Below are 22,655 nucleotides of genomic sequence, written 5' to 3' on the forward strand. Positions count from 1 at the left end.
ACATGGACCCGACGCTGGAACACGGAACCGACGCTGGATTAGACCAGGTAAGTGGGGATTTTAGTGTAGGCGAAAAAATACGGGCTTAACCAAAAGAGCAAAAATATTTAGTGCGAGAAATTACGGGCTTAGCGGTTAGGGGGTTAAGAAGCTAGAAGCCCCCCTGTTATTTTGTGGCATTGCTTTTTGTGGAATGCTTTTACTAAAATGCCTGACCTGCAATTAGAGGAACTGAAGTTTTCTAGTATTTCTAGTTCAAATCACTAATAAAGGCACTACCAAAGCCAGAAAATGCTTTTTTGTAGTTAATTAAAAAAACTGTTCTTGATAAAAACATTGGTTGTTATTAAAAACAATATGTCATGAAAAAAATATGTAGCCTGCTGCGCTGCTGAAAATGCTAGTGTCCTGGCTGTCAGACAGAACATATATGTAGATCAGATTTTCTGACATGACCATAACTATATTTACTTCCTGTTCAGGACCAATGACTGAAAAATTGTTATGACAAAAGATTAGTGTTAGTGATTAGACAAACAGACAAGTAAAATTTGACAAAAAACGTTCCTGAAGAAAACTGTTTTATTTATCAACAAAACAGGAGTGATTCCCAGTAAAGGCAGGATAAGCCTTAAAGGGGCAGCATTGCACTTAGCCATGAAAATGAGGAGTGAATGCATCATCATTTTTCTTTGCACCTATGGTGCCCATTTTGCTTTCGCTGAGGTAACATAAAAATCTAGTAAACCTAGTTTTGGCTGAATCTACACGGAAATTTTCCCCAGCGTTTAACCTTAGGCTTTTAAAGCCTATGTTTGAAATTCCCATGCATTCCAATGGGCTAACCTACACCAGGGCGTTTCCTTGAGGCACATTTTTGAGCATTATAAATAATGTTCCTTGCAACATTTTAAAAATGAAACTGCAGGGAAAACTCTGTTTAAAAACAGCTGTGGATGCAGAACACAAGCCACAGCTCCGTTAGGGCTGTGGGAACAATCAAGAAAGCAGAGTTGTCAGCAGAGAAGGGCTCCACTTATTGCTCTGCTCCTTGATTGGCTGAAAAATGGGAAACCCTGATGATAGCTCAAGCGTCATTGGGGTTTGCCTTTTCTCCATGATTGGCTCAGTAAGGGGAAACCCTGATAATGCTTGAGCAGTCAATAGGATTTCCCTTTTTCTCAGTTATTCAGCACTAGACTTCAATGGGGAGACTTGTCCCCATTCACCTCTAGTGCTTAATTGCTGAGAAAAGGGAAACCCTGATGATGCTTGAGTTGTCCTCAGGGTTTCCCTTTCATCAGCCTGTGGCATGTGTTCTGCATATAAACATAGAAGGAACGTTTACCTCCGTTTTTAAAACCGTCCGTGTAGACCCAGCCTTAGAAAATTAAATGGGTGATGCAATTTATTTTCTGTAGTTCCCAAGTAGACTGTAATTATTCCCAAGTTCCCAAGTAGACTGTAATTATTAAAAGTAAAATAGTAGACATTTGTTCCTAAATTGCTGTAATTTTCTGGATGTGCATTATGCTTACTAGAAATGATGGCAGATATTTATTTAAACTAAATTTATTGCACCACAGAAGCATCATGTATAGTCAACTATATTAAAGCAATTTTATGTAAGTGTTCAACATCCTACTTGGGTTTACACTACTTTCCAAAAACATGGATGACAGGGCTTAGTACATGGAGTTCTGTACTTAGTGAAAAAAAACAGAAGCAGGACCAATAAAATTTTACACCTGCACTCTTGCTGTATTTTATTTTTTAAACATTACACAACTCATTATACAACTCAATTTCCATTATTTCAATATTTTTCTTAGTTGTTTTACACAAGTTTGCACCTATGGGATTGCTGCACATTTTGTAGGCTGCCAAGAAAAGATGCCAAATTAGCTGTGTTGTTCATAGTTTATCTGCAGCCCATTGGTTATCCATGATCCTCGTTTATATTAGTGAGTATAGGTACACACATGGGGCTTGAACACTATATGTTATGGTATATTTTTAGTTATATTTTTAGCTTCAGATAATTTTGTATTCAAATTTTAGATGTGGGAAACAACGGGAAGCCATACCATGAAAGTGTACATTCTAATGTTTAAGGACTTTTGTGGGTCAAAATATCAAAAGTAACTGAGTAATAAATTTACGGGCAATCATAGTATGCTTTCAAAGTACAAAAAAATCGCTGCTCTTGAAATTTTTTTTAAACATACTCCAGGAGATCCACAAAAAATAGGAAAAAAGTTGTTTTTGGTATTTTTTGCTTACAAATGCACTACTCTACTCTATTATTTTATTTTAGTACTTAATATATATATATATATATATATATATATATATATATATATATATATATATATATATATATATATATATATGTATACACACACAGATATCTCCTTAAATGATTACTGCTTGCAGTCTACCTGTGGAAGGCGTGCCCCAAAAAATGAAAGCAGATGACAATACTAGATTTGCCCCGTTCCTCATTTTGAATGTGCCATGCTTTGTTCTTGGTAGAGCAGCAGGGCCTTGCTTCCTTGTCAGTGCCGCCCCTGATAACTATTGATCTTATAAGAAATACTGCATGAATCCACAGAGTGTACAAAGCAATACCAGGAAGATCCGTAGGTTCCTTAGTGCAAGTAATACTGCAGATCTCTTTGGGTACAGTGCTGATGCCAGCTATTATCAAAATGACTATAAATGTTGACTGCTTTTTTATCACCTTTAGCCAAATTAAAAAATGTAGTAAATTATTGAATAGACAGCTAATAAGAATGAAATTCTTGACCTTTGTCCTTTTTAAGGTTACTGCTTTGGCAAAACATTTTAGATGTTTTAGATAGCAAATTATTGGAGTTTAGGTTTACTTTAAAGACAGCTTTATTTGCACAAAAATGATTTAGCATTTACATTCATGTTTTCTGTTATAAAGGATAACCCCAGGCCACGCTTAACCTCCTTGCAGTTAAGCCCGACCTTCGCTCTTGCACATGATTGGAAAATTTAGATCAGCACAGCTTTCTCATTCAATTAGCTAAGAGAACATTTACTTTGTACTGAGAACATTTGCATAGCCTAGTGAATCAAGTAAAGTTGTGCCAACAGCAAGTATTCAACCATCTGCAAGCAAAATCCATTTTTTTCACAAATTAACACAATTTTCTTACATATGATTGAGTATTTATTATTATGTGATGCTTTTATTTTGTTTCACCTCTTTACCTTAAAAAAATAAAAATTTTCTTTTTCAAAGTGAAAATTCATTTTAAAAATGATTCACCCATTTAATAAATTATCATAAAAGTCCTTAAAACAGGACATTTCCTGGTATGCTGTCTCTTTAGAAAACCAATAGGGATCTGGGAATCCTTGGCACATGTTCCATTTACTGGTGGTGAATCAGTTATGGTCATTTAAAACACATACACCAGGAAGAGTCACTAGCAACTTATGTTTAGTGAATGTCAGATCAACTGCTTATAAACATGCCTCTTTTTAAAGAGTTAATTATGAAGCAATTATGTGCAAGTGTGTCTATCACCTAATTAATGTCGGTGCAACTAGAGCCTGCCAAAGTATCTGCTTTGAGCTCAACAGAATACTCTGTTAGTAGAGACTCTCTTATGTCCACAGATTAAAGCATTTTAGGAGTTTCTTGCAAAAGGCTTGTCTGAGCCTCGTAAACATGCTCAGTATTACAAGCTTTAGCAGCACACCATTGTGCTTTGTGTGACCCAAAACCTTTGTCTAAGATTAAATGATGCTGCTGCGGCTGCTGGTGATTGGGGTTATTACCAACCTTTTCAACCCATGTTGAAGCTGTAGCTACATAATGAATAATGTGAACACTCAAGTCTTAAAGAAAAGTATGAGGATATTTATATATATTTTACATACAACTAGGGTCTACCCCCATTTAAATAAAGTTTTGCATTCCCAGTGAGGGCAATGCAACAGGTCCCCTTTAATAGTGGCCCCACATCAGCTGCACATGCACAATGTCATTTCACTCCCCTGCCTCTTCTTAGGATGCCTGGAGCAAAGAGGGGAAGTTCTATGTAAGCTTCAGGCAGAAAGGACTGAAGTCTCTCCTCCTACCACAAGTGACAGTGGTAGGTATCTGAGTCGCCAACTTTAGGTGCTGTCGTGTGGCACCAAGAAGTATGGTTTGCTTTAGAAAGCAAGGGAGCAAAGATAATGTGACTGTGTAGAATAGATTGTGGGAGCTACTACCGGTAGTTAGTAGAACCTGTGCCCTGCATCAAGTATATTTACAGCTGGGACTAATACTAACAGGGGTCACAAGATAAAATTGTAATGAATTAGAATCATTATAGCGAATTAGAATGATATATATATATATATATATATATATATATATATATATATACACATACACATATTGGTTTATGACTAAATGGACAAAAACATTTGTAACTGTGAGATGTGGTATTTGTTCTTTTTTTGACCACTTTAAATCAGCCATATATGAGCCAGATAGAGATGGTAAAAACATACTGTGAATCTCTTATATTGTAAGCTCTTCTGAGCAGGGTCCAGTTTTCCTCCTGTGTCATTGTTTTATATTTCTGTCACTTGCAACCCCTATTTAATGTACAGCACTGTGTAATGTGTTGGTGTTCCATAGATACAGTTTATTAATATTATTAATAATAATTAAAAAATAAAAATAACAAGATGACATACATATGGCTACCTGAGATGTGTAAAATTACATCAACAATGTTACATAAGGTGAATATAGTAACATGACAATAAAAAATGATTAAAAATAATTAATCCTAGACATATTTTAAATTTATACAGTATTTATAAAACGCCAACATATTACGCAGTGCTGGACAATAATCAGGGACTGCAAATGACAGACAGATACAGACAGTGACAGAGGAGGATTAGAAGACCCTGACCAAAAGAGTTTACAATCTAAAAGATATAAAAATGGGGTGGTAGACATATGTAAGATGATGTACATAAAGCTACTTAACATGTATATTACAGAAAGCTTTCCAGGACATATTTAAATAGAGCGACACATATACACCTGGATGGCAAAAGGATATGTAAGACTATCACAGATAGTAGATAATAGATGGAAATATCATATCTATCTATCATATATAATAAGTAGGACATGTACATGTGTGTGTATGACATACATGATCCTACCTGGGTTACAATTGGGAAGACATAGATATTACTTAGGACATGTATGATATATGAGCAGATACCTAGGATATATTTTAGGGTGTCATGGATGATGCTAGGATATAACTATTTATTAGGATGAGGTTGGGACATATACCTATTAGGATGAGGCTAGGGCATATATATGTTAGGATGAGGTTAGAACATTTACATATTGGGATGGGGGTAGGACATAAAAATATATTCAGATGTGGTGAAGACATGGCTAGATAAAAAAATAAAATAGTGAAATAAAGTGATGAATTGTGCCTTCCTGACAATGTTCTCTGTGTAAACACATCTGGTCTGTTTATACCGTACGTAATCCTGCCGTTTGTGTGATGGGGACAGAAGCTGAAGGAAAATAAAGCCCTTTTTTTCTCAGTGTGTGAGCGCAATCTTTCAAGTTAAGTATGCGGGGCTGAGGAACTCTTGCCGGGAAATCCTCCACCTCCAGCTCATTGTAATGTTAGGCTCCTCCCCAGCAGACAGTGAACAGGCTGGAGGTGTTTCATTTCCTAACGGGATACGTTTGTGCACCATTCTTCCAGGGAGACACGGAAAGCGGGAGAGGGGCTTCCCATATCTGCCTGACACCACTCTGTCCTTGTATCTGTATGATGGTGATAAAGGTGTCCCTCTAACTCACCTATTACTCCTTTTGTAGCCCTTGCTGGAGGAATGGCAGACTTGGGAAGACAACCGACTTGTGCAACAAGTGAGAACAGAGGTAAGGTGTCCGCTCTTTGCCTAATGTCTGTCCTGTACGTGTTGATTTGCAGCCCGCAAACTTCACTTCTTCAGCACTCTTTCCAGCATCCTGCACCTAACAAACTTTCACAAGGACCAACTACTTGAATGTCTTATTGTGCATAACAATATATCTTTGTGTATATGAAAATGCATAGAGCCCTATTTTTACATAGGACAGAAACCCTTATTACTGTGCCCAGGCATTGAACAGCAGGACCTGGTCCTGGGCTTGTATACCAAGTGTTATAGAGGGAAAGGGACACAGGACTGACTTTCATAAAGATCTTTAAGTTTCAGCTATGTGACTTTCATTTTTAAACCTGATTGGAGTGACCTTATTTAAAAATAAGAAATATAATAAGGATAAAGAATCTAATTCACATTTACATATATACAACATAAAAACTTGTTCCTTTTTTCATTCTGGCTATGATTTTTTCTTGATGAATGACATAGCCTGAAGAATGTTAGCGGGTCTATTTTCATACATAGCCCTGATAAGAGTCCATTCTCACACTTATCTATATGAAGTATCCATATTTTAGGAACGTTGGTTCACACTGAAGTGGGTACTGAGGGGTTTTTTTTTCCAGGCGGTGAAGCAATGGAAAAATGTGTGTAGCTTCTGTTTATAGTTTCTTACGCACATTGGCCATCTGCACACAAGCAGTATCTCTAAACAACTGTGTCATCTCCACTCCAGGTCTCCAAGTGGACTCGATTAAACAAGAGAATCAGGAAGAACATGGGAAGAAAAAGACATCATGACGAAGACTTTAACAAACAGGTAAGGACTCAGTGATGTCTCCTTTCTTTCCAATAACCTCTAATTCTTTTATTATGCCCTTAAAAAGTTTTCAGGTTCTGTAGGCAATAAAATGTTGCTACAGTCTTTAGCAGCTTTTTTCTATATTATAAATTCAGTGCACCTAAGTGAATAGATGTATTAGGACACATATTCCTGGATAAACTATTGGTTTTGGTAATGTTCTAGAAATGCCGTGCTGCATTCTCTGGTAAATGATCTGTATTGTTCAAAACAATCTGTTTTTAAATCTGAAAGGTAGTATGTATGATATAAATTGCTTTCAGTATATTATGATACCAATTGCCTCATATATATATATAGTTTTCTATGTACTATGGTAGGAATTTTAGCAATGTGTGCAAGCGCAAACAATTTGCTGTTTTATTTTGTGCTCTTTTGATTTGTATTCCTGTGCAAATTGTGTTTACGCATAAGCAGTTTTATTTAATAGGAATATTTTGGAGTTTTATTATGTGTTTATAAGTTTTATTCATTTACAGTTGATTAATATCATTGTTTCACCAAGTTTAAAAAGTTTCAGACAACATGTGGAGGCCTTAAATTGGCAGCTGCATTCTTAGATGCATGGTTTGCTTCTTTGTTTTTTTTTTCTTGCATTCCAAAAATATAAAGTAGGCTCACTTGTATTTATCTAGAAGACAAATAACAATTTCTGCCTGTGATTATTTTAAAATGTAGTTTATTTAATAACGTTCTGGACTTTTAGGCATTTGCATTTTTTTCTGTTTTTTCTTTTCTGCACAATAGTTGTTCCTGGAGTTTTTGCCCCTTTTGTGATTTAGTGTTTGTTACATGATGTATGTGACACACCATGATATTATTTCACTCCTAAGCTTTAACCTTCCTGACAGGAAGAGCATAGATTTATTCTCTGCATGTAGACTTCAATAAAATGGGGCCGAGATAGAAGGCCCATTGGGGTTTTGGAACAATCTTGCCACTGTTTAAAGTACAATGGACAGTGGAGTGTAGTAAACTGATGCTGACCAATCAGAATAAGAACTAAAAGCTGATTTGGGATTGGACCTTCACCTGCAGGTTATGGTAATTTATATTTTAACCAGACGTCAACCTTTGGATTGTTGTAGAACTACAAATTACAATGCTTCCTGCAAGCTAAAAGTCTGCAAGTCTATAGGAGCTGCAGAATGCCCCAGGAGATAGTCAATGCAGGTTTATACAGATTTTAGTCATAAAGTGTGAATAAAAATTAGTCCAGACAAATGTCTTAAAATGTCTGTAGAAGATGTGTAATGATTTTGGAAGCATCTCTTTGAACCCAAGCCTTATCTTCTGTAGAATGTAAATATCTATACATGGACTCTCCAAAAGAAGTTCATAATATCATCTATTCATAATAAACATAAAAAGGCCAGTTTATTTACATAATTTTTAACATATGTGCTCCTAGAAAGGGATGGAACAGAAGTTGTTTAGTTGAAACTTTATAACAATGGAAGGGTGACTATAACAAGCTTAATGAATTGTTTAATTTTCTTCTTGGTAGTTCCAGGATTTTAAGGAATTAATTAATTGCTTAAAAGAACAGAACAGTAGCCAAACTACTGCAGCCATATACTGGGAAAAAAAGTATGAAAACAGCAAATCCCTAATATCTTACTGTTATCACTAGGGATAAAGCAAGCCAGCCTCCTGTACAGCAGATGTAAAAAGCAGGAAATGGTGGCAGTCATTGCAGCTACCCACTGCCATCTGTAGTTGGACAGTCTGTAGTTGGACAGTTTTTTGAGGACTGGAACACAACAGGAATGCAGGTCCACAGCACTGAGCCAACAGAGAACTGCAGATTAAAGCCACATAATGAAGTGCTTTTGGTCCACAGCAGACTCAAAGATGTGCAATTAAAAGTTTAAAACCTTCATTACTTAGTCCCAGTCTAAGTCATTTCCTCTTCAACAATAATTAGATGTGTGCTAGTATAGTTATCACTCTCTAACATCCCTCCTTTCAGTGAGGCACCTCCCATAATTTCCAGGATAATTTCATCCTCTAAAATGTGAATAGCATAAGCCCCTATGTAATAGAAAGGGCTGATCTGGGCTTGGAAAGAATATATATATATTTATATATATATATATATATATATAGAGAGAGAGAGAGAGATAATATATATATAGATATTCTGCTAATTCACACTTTTCTGCAAATAAATTAGTACTATTATTATTTTTGTCCTGCAATTATACTGAAAGCCCTTTGTGAACAAGATGCAAATAGAAACATTCGACTGTACTTATATATTTTCAAATACATTTCTATATTAGCATATACAAGTGGTTGCTAAAATTTATTTGAGTTATGATAAGACATTTATATGTGTGAGTAGTAATATATTTTTGTGAGTTTTTTTTTTTTCATTTTAGTTCTATATATTGGCATGCTTTTTACAGCCCCTCTTTGTCATTTTTAGTGGCTAGCTCTTGGACAATAATTAGCAACTTGTGATCACACTGATCGTAATAGTATTAGGTCATTAGGAATTAGTTACGATTTTCTAGCACCGTGCAGGTGATTTAATTTTCTCAACTATTTTCTTTGTATATATGTACTTTGTCTAATGTAAAGTACAAAAAAAATTATTATTGTTTGTGATATTTTAGATGTAGTAAATAGATTTTCCTTATACAAAGAATCTGTGGAATCTGTATAGGTGGCTGCTTAGTGGTGTACATTCCGTAATGCACACACATGCATTAGAAAGAAAGAACGCCATGCTTTCACACAATGATACTGACAATGATGTCTTTGTTTGAGCAGTTGGTAAAGTTTTAATGGATTACTGTATGTAGGGTGTTATTTTAGGTATGCATTCTCAGACTTCATGGCAATTATGTAATAGACCTATTTGGCTGGAGATATAAAGAACTTGCCTCATTATTTTTAAAGGGAGTCTATGAGGTATTAGGAAGATTTAAATCTGTGAAGACTCAAAGCCTCTTCAACTTGCAGACACAAAGAGAGTGCTGCAACAAACAACTAGTGTGTGTACTTAGGGCGAAATAGGAAAATGCTGCTGTTTGTGTAGCTGAAAACAGCTGGCAAACTATGAGTAGCAGATCTTTGCAGTGTCACTACTATATTAAAATTGTCTATATGCTTTGTTACCTAAAGCAAACAGTATGTTACACTACATATTAGTTTATTTTATTTTAAGGTTCCTTCCCATTAAAATTTAATATTTTTAGAGTATTGCATTCTAATCAAAAGTGTAATATAATCTTAAACCAGGTAAATGTGTGCCAGTTTCTAACTACTGTGTATGGTCCTCAATCTGTTATTGGCAGACTTTGCTTGAAGCGTAACTCTGGACACCAATGTTACTCAATAACTATATATTTAATAAATCTCTTTGTGTACATTAAAAGCCTTTTTTCAAACCTGAATGTTAGGTGTTAAAATGATTGTGCTGTGCATAGCCTGCACAGACAGCAGAGCTGTGGGAGGAACCTAACAGACCAACCCAATTCAAACTACCTGCAGAAAGCTAAAGGGGGCGGATACAAGACCACCCCATCCTGCACTAGGCCAGACAGCCGCCGTAATTGGTTTTGCTTACAAGAAGCTCATTCACAAGGAGATGTTTCAAACTGGATTACTGCACAGATCTTCATAATTTATAAGGATTCAGTCAAGAATAAGTATACCTTTTTGTATTTAGACAATATTTTGTTTATCCTGGAGTCCAGTTATCAAATTTTGTTTTTTATATTTGAGTAGCTTCATTTCAGTATGATGTGATAAGCAACCAATTGTATGTGCTTTCCAGTTCAATTCCTTTTCAGTGGAACCCCAGCACACTAAACAATGCACCTCCAACAAACATATGTGTCACAGTTCATGGTAATGTATCACTGCCAATGGCCAATGAGTTAGAATTTTGTTTGTGATTATTGCATATTGGAATTGGAAAGATAAGACAACGGGGACGTCATCCAGCTTTTACTTTACTGTAAAAATATGTGGGTTAATTAAAAAAAAAAAATTAGGCTTCTGGAATTTTTTTTTTAGTGTTGTGGACCCAAATATTTTTTTTAAGAGCAACTACAAGATTAAAATTCACCACAACTAGAATTCAGAGAGCACCTTGCATGGTCATTGGAATTTCTTATGGTGTTTGCTGTGCAACATCTTGTATCATTATTAGTATGTAAACCTCCAAAACTGTTTTGAATCTGGTTTGTAAGCAACTTGTTCCAGGGCACAAAAGTATCACCACGTATGTGATTCCTCATATGGGGTACAGCCTTTGACGCTGTTGGTGGCAGGAGGCACGTATTTACTTTTCTTCTTTACAAGGTACAGCTTTTATTAAGGTTTTTAATAAAATTGGCTGGTCTGTTTAATACATCTAATACATCATAATTTTACATTACAATAACACAGCTCAAAAAAAAAATTTTTTTCACTTGCTAAGGATTTTTTAATATTTACTGTATTTCAGGTCTGTTGAATCTAGAAATGACATCAGTTTCATTGAATTGCCTCTAGTTCTTGTTACATAGTTACATAGTAGGTTAGGTTGAAAAAAGGCATAAGTCCATCAAGTTCAACCACTAGGGAAATAAAAATATCCCAGATATAAGACCCTATAAGACATAGTTGGTCCAAAGGAAGGCAAAAAAAAAACCCTGATACAATTTGATTCCACGGGAAAAAAAATCCTTCCTAATTCCATAAGGCAATCAGATGTTCCCTGGATCAACAGTCACTGGTATTTTTACTTTAAAGCCTTAATACTCTGTTATATTCTGTGCTTCTAGAAAAGCACTCTGCTTTTTTTTTTTTAAAGCAATCTATAGTAATTGCTGAAACTACTTCCTGAGGGAGCCGATTTCAATTTTTCACAGACCTTACGGTGAAGAATCCTTTCCTTATCCAGGGCTTAAACTTCTTTTCCTCCAGACGCAAAGAGTGCTCTCTTGTTCTTTGTAATGATTTCTTTGTAATGATCTCAAAGTGAATAATGGGGAAGAAAGTTTTCAATATGGACCGTTTATATATTTATACAGGGTGATCAAATCCCCCCTTAAACGTCGCTTCTCAAGGGAGAATAGATTCAGTTCAGCTAATCTCTCCTCAAAGCGGAGCTCCTCCATTCCTTTTTTTAATTTAGTTGCCCTTCTCTGCACTCCAATTCCACAATGTCCTTTTTGTGAACTGGTGCCCAAAACTGGACTGTATATTCCAGATGTGGTCTGACTAATGCTTTGTACAGGGGCAGGATTATGTCTTCATCTCTGCAGTCTATTCCTCTTTTAATACAAGAAAGTACTTTGCTAGCTTTAGATATTGCAGCTTGGCATTGCATGCTGTTATTAAGTCTATGAGCTACCAGAACCCCCAGATCCTTTTACATTTCTGACTCCCCCAAATGTATTCCCCCTAGACAATATGAAGCATGCATGTTTTTAGCGCCCAAGTGCATAATTTTACATTTATTACCTGTTACATGACTGATAGTGAAGCTTCTGCCCGGCACAGCTATGTCATGGTTGTCAAAAACTTCTTCACTAACCATAAAGCACAAAATTATGAAGAACTGGTACAAAACTTGCTCTTAAACTTTAAAAATTTGTGTTCCACTATGAGCATAAAGGTACACGATCTCCATAGCCATTTGCAAAAATTTCCGGAAAACCTTGGCGATTTCAGTGAGGAACAAGGGGAGAGGTTCCATTAGGATATAAAGGTGATGGAAGAAAGGTATGAGGGCAGACACATGATGGCAAACTACTGCTGAAGCCCTCAACGTGATTGTCCTGATCATCGGCATAAAAAGAAATCATACAAATGTAGTTTTTCAATGACTTCCTTGTTATTAGTTCTGAAAAAATATACTCAATATAGAATATATTGACATTAAGTATTTAACATTTTTTATTTTATATACATAGGCATATCTAGTTTAAAATTGCTTAATTTTCATGTTTCATTAGTTTTCTATGAGGTTATTATTGAGGTAATTATTTAAAAAACTAGAGCCAATCCAACAAAACCTATACCATATTTAGAATCTGTGCATCAAACATAACCTAAAATGACTTTAATCTGTTTGGCAAGAAAATGTTTGTTACACTAACAATGTCTATTACACAGTTATGTGCTCAACTGATGTACTCATTTTACTTGATTGTTAGTCGCTCAGCAGTCCTTTCAAAAACAGAATACATACGTGTAAGATATTTATGGGGCCATGTTAAGGAAGATCTAACAGTTTGGATTTGCTTGATTGTTTATACACAAGACACAGCACTTGTATACTTTCAATTAATATTTATCAACACATCAGATTACTTCTGATCAAGGGCTAAAGTATTTACTGCTCTCAGTCAGCTGTTAAAATAATTTCAGTCTCCAATCTGATCATTTTATTGGATCAGTACTGAGATCAATAGGAAAAATCGTTCTGTTTTTACTAGGCCCTAGGCAATGATATAAAAAAATAAGATATATGGTTTTGCACATAAGGATTAGTTTATATCCATCATTGTACTGACGTGGAGAAAATTCCTCTTTGACTTTATTTGGTGCAACCATCCACATGGAAGAAGGGGATTATGGAGTCTTGATCACAGTAGTCAACAGGACAGTTGATGAATGGAAACCTCCAATTGGAAACACAGAATGTGATAAATAGTATATAAAAGGTTTTACACTTAGACAAACAAGAAAAATAGCTTTGGCTACCTATACATTCTTTTAAGGTTATTTTTATACTTTAGGACTTTAGGTGCTGTCATTGGACAGACTGTAAAAAAGGCCAAGCAAATGCTCTTTTGTGGAATAACTTTGCATTACTTGCTATGAAATTAAAGCTGATCTCCAGTCAAAACCAGTGGATTTAGGTGGGCATACATTTAAAACAGTAAAAAAATGCAGAATAGGTTGGAGGTATGTGGATGGAAGGATTGTGGAAGAGGGTTCTAGTTGTCAGGGTGTGGTTTGCAGCTGCTGCTTTATGGTATTCTAGGGAGCAGATGCAGGGCAATTAACTGGTGTTGCTTTGACTACTAGGGCAGCCTTTTACATGATGAAAACATAAACCAATATCTTTCCCTATTTTTCCTGTACAACAAAACTCTATTCTCTGCATTTCTTTCCTGAAATAGACCTTTGCCTAATTTACTTTAGCATGTACACCCCAATGTTGATCAATGATCAATCATTTTGTCATTAAACAGGCTGTACAATTTATTTATGCTAACCTAGCATTCAGGATGTGATTTTTCTGACCACGGTGTAGAAGAAAAGTAAGCAGAACATTTTCTTTAAGTGATTTGCCTAGCCTGATATCACCCTTTTACAGGTTTTCATTGTTGTAATTTATAACACAAAATCTAAGCTGTTATTTGATAGTGTGAAAATTCCTGGCCAATGTGCGTCTTTTCAAACATGACTCCACTGAAAGAACAGAGACAATAAAGAGATGATTTCTATTTACATTTTTATTATGGTCCTACTGTATTAGTTAAGAAAGATGAAAATTGTTATGAGTGCAGCTACTCTGAGTTCTACCACTAGTGCGTCTTGATCAGCATTCATTGCCTGTTTGTGTCACAGAATACAAACAATGCACAACAGTGTTGGCAGACATAACTGATGGCTTTAAAGTTACACTTCAGTCCAAACCGAAAACTATGTTTTGAAATGCCCACAAGGGACACAGACTACTTACTCAGGACTTCTGGTTTTCATCTAGGTGTGGCTCTAATGCACCTGCCAGTTTAGCTACCTAAAATTCCCTTGAAGCCAGTAATCTTGCCAGCATTTGCCGTACTGTCTATCACACAGAGACCGCAAAATCAGTTGCATAGCGCAGAATTATATATTTTTTTTCTTTTTAGTAGTAATGCCATACTTACAATGAACATAAGTCTTGCCTTTCTTACCCTAATGTTCACTATATCTGAGATTTTAAACCACTGTACCGCGGCACACTAGTGTGACGTGAGAGATCTTGGAATTACTATTGTCGAGTGTCTGTGCTGTAGTGACTTGCAGAGTAATGTAATACTCTTCCATGTCAATGGGTGGCAGTAGGTAGCCTAATTGCCTTGTTTATTCTTAGAGACAAGAATTAGCAACAGAGTGTCATTTTGTATCGTTTTTGATTTTTCAATGTAAAAAATGTGCCGTGGCTCAAAAAAGGTTTAAAAACACTGCACTATATATTGTCTATCGTTGCAATATCTTACTATAATGGATATTGTAAATTTATTTTAAAAATCATATTCATCCATTCATGTATTTTTTTAGAAGCTTACATCATGAGTTAGTCAGCATTCAGCTTTTCACCCAACCCTCGGAAATCAATACTTATATTCATTTAGGCTACCTACAGACCATTATCAACATAACCACTTATGAATAAAAATATAGTTTCTTTATTTTTTTAGAATATATATATATATATATATATATATATATATATATATATATATATATATATATATATATATTTTTTTTTTTTTTTTTTTTTTTTATTCAGAATCACTAAGTGTGAAGAAACACGTTTCTTCAAAGGTCCTGCAAATGATCATATTATTTCTTTTATCAAACAAGTCCATTACAAATGCTGTGTTAAGGATCAATACAACTCTGTTTTACATGATAACTGTTATCTTAACTCTTCAGACAAATTTGAGTGTCTCTACTTCTAGTTTTCATACATTAGCCCAGAATGTATGATGTGTCTTTTTAAGCTGCTGTGTCTGTAGGTTAGCTTAAAGTTTGTGTTTTACAGCTGTTCTTTTAAAATACAACATGTACTGTGTATTGTTTTTTCCCAATTTTTTTTAATCTTTTTTTAAGGTTCTTAAGCTGACATTGTTATTTTTTCTCCAAATAAAGGAAAGTAGGGCATCGGAGAATCAGGTTACAGATGGAAGAATTTTGTACCTAGAAACCGTGACCAGGAAAAGCTAATTAAAAAAAACGTAAATAAGCACTGGCTACAAAACTACATAGGTCTTTTTTTTACCCCAGCTGTAAATTTTATTCAGGAGGAACAATACTGAATTGATTTTGTAGAACAATGTAGCTGTAAAATATTTCAGAAAAGACAGACACAATGGGTCTGATTTATGAAAGCTCTCCAAGGCTGAACAGGACACACTTTCATTAGTGAAGCTGGGTGATCCAGCAAACCTGGAATGGATCTGGTCCAGGATTCAAAACATTTGCTAGCAAATGGCAAGTTATTTTAAGTAATCCATTCCAGGTTGGATCACTGATGAAACTGTATCCCCTCCAGCTTTGGAGAGCTTTATTAAATCAGGCCTAATGTGAAAATTGTTGCATCTCTTGGACAGAAATGAAGGAGCACAGACAAGGGACTTTTTTATTCCCTTCTCTGTTCTAAATCAAAAGACTCTACATACACAGCACCACATACCTTGCATTAAGGTCTAATCATTTTATGTGAACGTATGCTGTACTGTGGATTGTATTGCAAAAAGAAGAGGGTTTAATTTACTAAGCAACGATTCACACTTTTAAGTTTGTTACCACACATGTGCAACTTCATTTAAACTGTTTGGCAGTAGACAAAAAGAATGTCCCTACAGTATTTTGTTCTCTGTGAATCAATCACTTTTCACATGGCAAACTGGGTGCTTAGTTATGAAAAAATAATTTTGTGCTCACTTTAAATACAAAGCATGTTCATGGTAAATAACAAAGTAAGATTTTTTTCTTAAAAATAGTTGGATATATATCCACCCTAGTGTCTTGCACACGTTGCAGCTAAAGTGTCAGTGGACTTTACAGTGTATACAGCAGGATCCATGCAACCTTAAATAGTCACTTTCAATCTTCTCAATTGACAATTTAAGATTTTTGCAAGTATACATGTACGTATTAAGTGTAACAGACTTCAGTTGATTCCCAAGGCTCTGTAGGTCTGGGTAATCTCACAGATCCTTCTAAAGTTAATTGGCTTCCTATGCATCTGTAGGACCTTGTTTTTTTATGTTTAGAATGATTCCATTCAAATGCCAATATGCTGTTTGAAAGTGACAGGCACTATGTACTAAGTTTTTGTCACATTGTTTCAGCAGTTTAATTCTTCATTGTTACCAAATTAAATTTTTTTTTTAGGAGATAAGAGACATTTGTTGCAGAGCTGAATAATAACATTTTTAAGCCATTAAATGCATTTAAAATTAAAGGTAAACTTCAGACTAAGTTTACAAAGGTACCAGTAAGCATGTTCTAACCTTAGACCCCCAACTCCTGCCTGTTCATCTGCATGCTGGTGATGTCGCCTTTTCATGGGGTCTTCAAAAAGATGAGGATCTCAAATGTTGCCTATTAGTAAATAATAATTAGTAACTATACAGGTCTATATTGCCAACAAGTAAACATTATTCATTAAAACACAGGCCTGAGCTCTAATAAAGTGACCTTATCAGTATGTTGCAGGCTGGAGAAGACATTTGCAGACAAAAAGCAAACACTTTTATAGATATGCACATGTACCTCTATGTGCCTTGATTTTAATGCACTGGACTTCTCTGGGGGAAAGGACAAGTCTAATTCTCCCTGACAAGTAGTTCATATAGAAAAAAATATAAATATTAGCCTAAAGTTCTTCTAACATACACCTTTTCAGGCTATTATACTTAGTCTTATTAAAAAAAATCATATTTTTGTATTGTTTGTGGTAGGTCTATACTTATATCTGGCTGTGCCAGTACTACGTAACACTTTAAAAAGTTATACAAAGTAAGATCACCCTTGTTACCCTCAAAGTAAAGCCACTACAGCATACTGGCATTGTGCTTTAAATGTCAAACTATAGATCCCATGATGCTTTGTCATTTTTTAAGCTTTAGGCTATTATGGCATTTAAGTTATTAGCTTTATGGCATGTTTGACCATTCATCTTTTTTTCATTGGTTCCATAGGTCTATTTAGTTTGCCAAACATTTAGAAACTTTTTTTTTAAACTGTGATCCCAAGATAGGGATCCTCCCCCGTCATATGTATCCAGTAACCCAATGTTCCAAGTGCAAACTTTAGGTTAGCTTTATTTTTTAACATATATTAGTAAATTGTCTTCTAGGACACAAATATGAGCTAAGTAGAAGTTCAGATATATTTTACATTCACTGAAATCAAGATTATAATAAATATATTTATTATGATGTCTGCAACCTTTAAAAATCAGTTGTAACATATCTGGAGGGACTTCAGACTGTGTGTATTGTTCACCAGTATAACTAAACACTTGTCAGAAAGAATTAGACCCCTGGCATAGTTTTACTTGTGATAACTTAAAGCTTGAAAATCCGTGCCTGATCTTTTACTTTAATTCTTGGCAATTCTTTTATTTATTTTTAGAACAGTAACAGTGCTGTATGTGAGATTTTTGAGCTATTGTTTAGCTTAAAAAATAGCTGATGCTTAAGAATTGACAGAACATGGACATTTTCAAAGCCTTTAACTTTAAAAAATACCTGTTTAGAGTTGTCATATCAGTTAAATGAAAATGATTAGTCAGTTGCACGCAACTAATTACCTTATGTGGTATATTAACATCAAACTTTGGATAATCAGTTTATAGATTCTGTATTTCTGAAAGTATCGTTATACAATACTGAGACTTTATATTTTAGTCTTTATTATTCATTTTCAATATTACAATAATGCAGACACTATAAAAAGGTAATAAATAGCAAAAAGTATTTATTAAATAAAGAGAATTTTGTGACATTTTGAGCTCTGGGACAAAATGGTACTTAATTAGAATTTTTTTTTTATGGGAACTTAAATGTATTTCTTCTTTCAGTATAATAATATTTATAATATTACTTATAATAGTTATAAGAAGATAAAGCCTCAAACTCAAGATGCTTTCATATCACAGTCCTGGAGAATTTATCCGCTAGGATCTGGTCTCTAAGCTTTCATTTAGTATATGTAGATCTGTATAGACAATAGAAGATCTTGTTGCTGTACTTTGGATATTTGTAGACTCTTATTGGACATTCTCCCAACAACACTTGCCTCATAGTCTAGTCATTTATCACACATTACACTGGGGAACAATTTTGAGCAAATATTTTTGTTGACTCAATTTTTAAGCTTATTTACACTAATATAGGTATGTTGATTCTGCAGTTAGTTTTCTTCTATCACGTCAGTTTTTTTTCTCTACTGCCTATATTAATGCGATTACTGTAGCATGGATTTGTATAGGCTATTCATTTACACGCAAGACAGTGTGGTCAGAGGGTGTGCGCTGCTCTACATGTGAATAGTGAATAGGCATAATTTATTTTTCTACTAACACACGTATTTCCTTTCTTTCAGATCATGTCTGGCTCTGCTGTTTCTCGTCGTAAGTGCCTAAACAACCCTGATTCATTTTGTTATATCTGTGGCAGTTTCACCATTTCCAGTCAACGAGCGAACATCAGCACATTTGTAGAGTAAGCCTATTTGGCATATTTCAAAGTTAAACTTGGTGATCAAGATAAGCCTTGGGCCCCTCGTAAGGTGTGCAAATAGGGTGTCGAGGGTTTACAGATGTGGACAAAGGGAACACGTGATAAGATGCCATTTGGTATACCTATGGTTTGGCGAGAGCTGGGCTATACGCCCAGTGGCTCATTCAGATGAAATCCCAAGTGCCGGTTTTCGTTACACTACCCTCTCTTGAAGAACATGATTATGGTGATGAACTAGGTGACAACAATGATGAAGCGTGTAAAATTAAAGAGGACTCTATTCGTAAGGGATTTGATCAGCATTAAGTGATTTGGCACGTGATTTGGGACTATCGAAGAAGGCTTCAGAACTCTTAGCATCGAGACTGCGTGATAAAAACTTGAAAAAAGGAACAAAGGTATCGTACATTTGAACCACAGAAATTGCATTTCTGCAGTACTTTAGAACTGACAGTGGCTTTATTAATTGCCATAACATACCTGGTTTAATGGAGCAATTGTGAATTCCAATCTATAACTCAACTGAATGGCGACTATTCATCGATAGCTCAAAGCAGAGCTTAAAGTGTGTCCTCCTTCACAATGTCAATATATTTCGGTCAGTTCCAATTGGCCATTCAGTTTCACTTTGTGAAGAATATGCAGACATAAAGAGAGTCATTGAGTTGTTGCAATATCACCAACACAATTGGGTCATCTGTGTTGACCTTAAAATGGTATGCTTCCTTCTTGGTCAGCAACGTGAATACACTAAGTATCCTTATTATCTGTGCATGTGGGACAGCAGAGCTTGTGAGAGGCATTGGGTGGAAAGCAATTGGCCTCCAAGACCTGCCCTATTACCAGGTGATCCAAACATTCTACATGAGCCAGTTGTTGTTGGAATATTATATTCCTGCCTCTGCACATGAAACTGGGTCTGATGAAGCAGTTTGTTAAAGCTTTGCCAACTGAAGGAGACTGTTTCAAGTTAGCTAATTTTGGCATTTCCTAGCCTGTCATTTGAAAAAATAAAGGCCAGTGTGTTTGATGGTCCATGGATTCGGCAGCTCATCAAAGATGAACATTTCATCAGGACAATGTCAGAAGTGGAAAATAATGTTTGGTTATCATTCAAGCCATTGTGAAGAACTTCCTTGGAAACACACGTGCAAATAATTACACAGAAATTGTCCAGAAACTCTTGGAGAGCTACAAAATGCTTGGTTGCAATATGAGCATCAAGGTGCATTTTCTGCATAGCCATCTTTCTATCTTCCCAGAAAACCTTGGTGCAGTCAGTGATAAGCAAGGTGAACAATTCCACCAAGATTTAAAGGTCATGGAAGGACAGTATCAGGGTAGATGGGATGCACAAATGATGGCTGACTATTGTTCGAGCATCTGGCTGGATTGTCCTAACACTGAACACTCCAGGAAAAGCTATAAGTGTAAATTTTTACCTTAATTGTTTACTCGATGATTTTCCTTGTTTTACTGTAAAAAAAGTAATAGAGTAACAATAAATCCTTTGTATGAACAAAAGAAAATTAAATACATTTAAGTACAATTAAGTACATTCAAGTTATTTCATTATTTTTTCATTGTATGCAAAATTTGTATGTTTAGGAGAGTAGCCTGTATCGTAAAAACTGGATGTGATAGCAAAAAACTGGGGTCATTTCTGGAGTCACCACCCAAAAATTAGTAAAAAACAAGTGTAAGATCTAACTCAACAAAAAATGTGTTCCCCAGTGTTATTATTACTCCCTGCCCTGAACTAAACAACACTTTTACATAAACCCTTCTGTGGCCCTGTTTTTTGTAGTGTGTCACATACATACATACATACATGCAGGGGTGAGAGGGGGATACAGTGGCATTGCGTGTGTGACCAATGGTGCCCTTAGGATAGAGTTGCTTGAGAGGGTGTTATCCCTATTGCATACATCTGTGCTGACATGTCAGTGCCAAACCAACAATGGTTCTGTTTTTTGGGAAGAGTACTGTGATCTATGAGTGATAGTAATTGCCAGAGTGTATTTTTCTTACACATAAAACTTAGGATGGTTTGCATTCCTATTGAATGAAGTCTGTCACCTATGCAATTCAAAGTAAACATATGAGATATGCATAGTCAGGGGATAATATCAAATAGCATGTCAAAATAATAATTCGATCCAGGTAAGGGCTTCTGAAGTTTTTTGCAAACCCTGGATTTCCCTGTAAAAGCTAAGGCTGTGCACACACTTAAAAATTTTTTTCGCTGGAAACAATCTTTTGTGGTTTTCAGCAACAAATGAGTGACAGATGAATGAACGAGTGCTGTACACACAAAGCACTGTTCTGTTCTATGAAGAGGAGAGAAGGGAGAACAAGTAATTGGCACCCCGCTGTGCTCTTGGGGAACCACTGTACGCATGTCAGATTCTTTCCTGAGAGGAGCACGAATACTTGTGTTGGGCAAGAAATATTTGACGTGTACATAGCCTAACGCTTGCTCAATCCCGTCATGAGCTTTCCCACCCGCCAATCAACCCAATCGTTATGTTAAAAAACTGGTAGAGAAAGAGGGGGAGGTGGGCAGATAGCTTAATTTTAACAAAAATATTGCAAATTGAATGTAACTTCTGGTGCTTAAATCTCTGGATCTACTGATTTTTATTTTTACTTTTTATTAAAACCACAACTGCAAAACAAATCTGTTGAGGTAGACATATACTCTGTTTATATATGTAATTCCTGCTTTGAAAAATTTTCTTCAGTGAAAAATGTCTTAATTTTACATGTCTAAAAAGCATCTTTGTGTGTACATGGCAGGGAGGAAACTATTGCAGTAAAGATAAATAAAGAGGGGTCCCAATGTATTTTTTAGTACAAAAAAATCCTAAAAACAAAAAACAAGTAAGTGATGATTCTACCTGGTGGTATTTATTAATGAAATGTAACCCAATCTAACTCGTGCATTATAAATGTCTGGATACACTTGGTGCTCCTATTTGTTTTACAGATGACCCTGGAATAAAACAACCAGAAGATTCTTTATGCAGTTCTATTTGTTTTTTTAAACTGAATTTTCATTAAGATTTTTCATAAACAGTAACAGAAAAAACAGAGAAAGGACAAGATATAAACATAGTGTACAGTGTACCGGATAATTAACAGTACATCAAAAAGGATCATACAAATAACATTTAAAAAATTGCAGCAAAATGTATACCAAACAGTATAATCCCATATGCTGAGAAAGTAAAAGATGAATGTCCAGTATACACAAAACATTACCAAAAAATATAATTAACCACCTGAACGTTACACTGAGGTCTAGATTTCTGTACCAAAAGTGATCCACTGTTTTTCATGAAATTTTTTTTTTAAATTGTAGACCTGTA

General features: G+C 35.3%; 1 protein-coding gene across 14 annotated transcripts in view; it reads left to right on the forward strand.

Annotated features, from left to right (window-relative positions):
- The window catches only part of AOPEP (aminopeptidase O (putative)), a 404,684-nt gene that overhangs the window by 233,878 nt on the left and 148,151 nt on the right, over positions 1–22,655 (forward strand). For 11 of the 14 annotated variants that reach the window (XR_011921333.1, XR_011921334.1, XR_011921335.1 and 8 more), the window contains 2 exons: positions 5,897–5,959; positions 6,686–6,769. Coding sequence is in view for 9 of the 14 variants with exons in the window: in XM_072414969.1 (XP_072271070.1) it covers positions 5,897–5,959; positions 6,686–6,769 (147 nt within the window). In the remaining 5 variants the exon portion in view is untranslated. Of the gene's footprint in view, positions 1–5,896; positions 5,960–6,685; positions 6,770–15,682; positions 15,769–19,147; positions 20,834–22,655 lie in introns of those variants that run through there. The other 3 variants (XM_072414971.1, XR_011921336.1, XM_072414968.1) reach the window with 3 other exon arrangements.

This window comes from Pyxicephalus adspersus, chromosome 6 (assembly GCF_032062135.1).
Source record: "Pyxicephalus adspersus chromosome 6, UCB_Pads_2.0, whole genome shotgun sequence".
Taxonomy (NCBI): domain Eukaryota; kingdom Metazoa; phylum Chordata; class Amphibia; order Anura; family Pyxicephalidae; genus Pyxicephalus; species Pyxicephalus adspersus.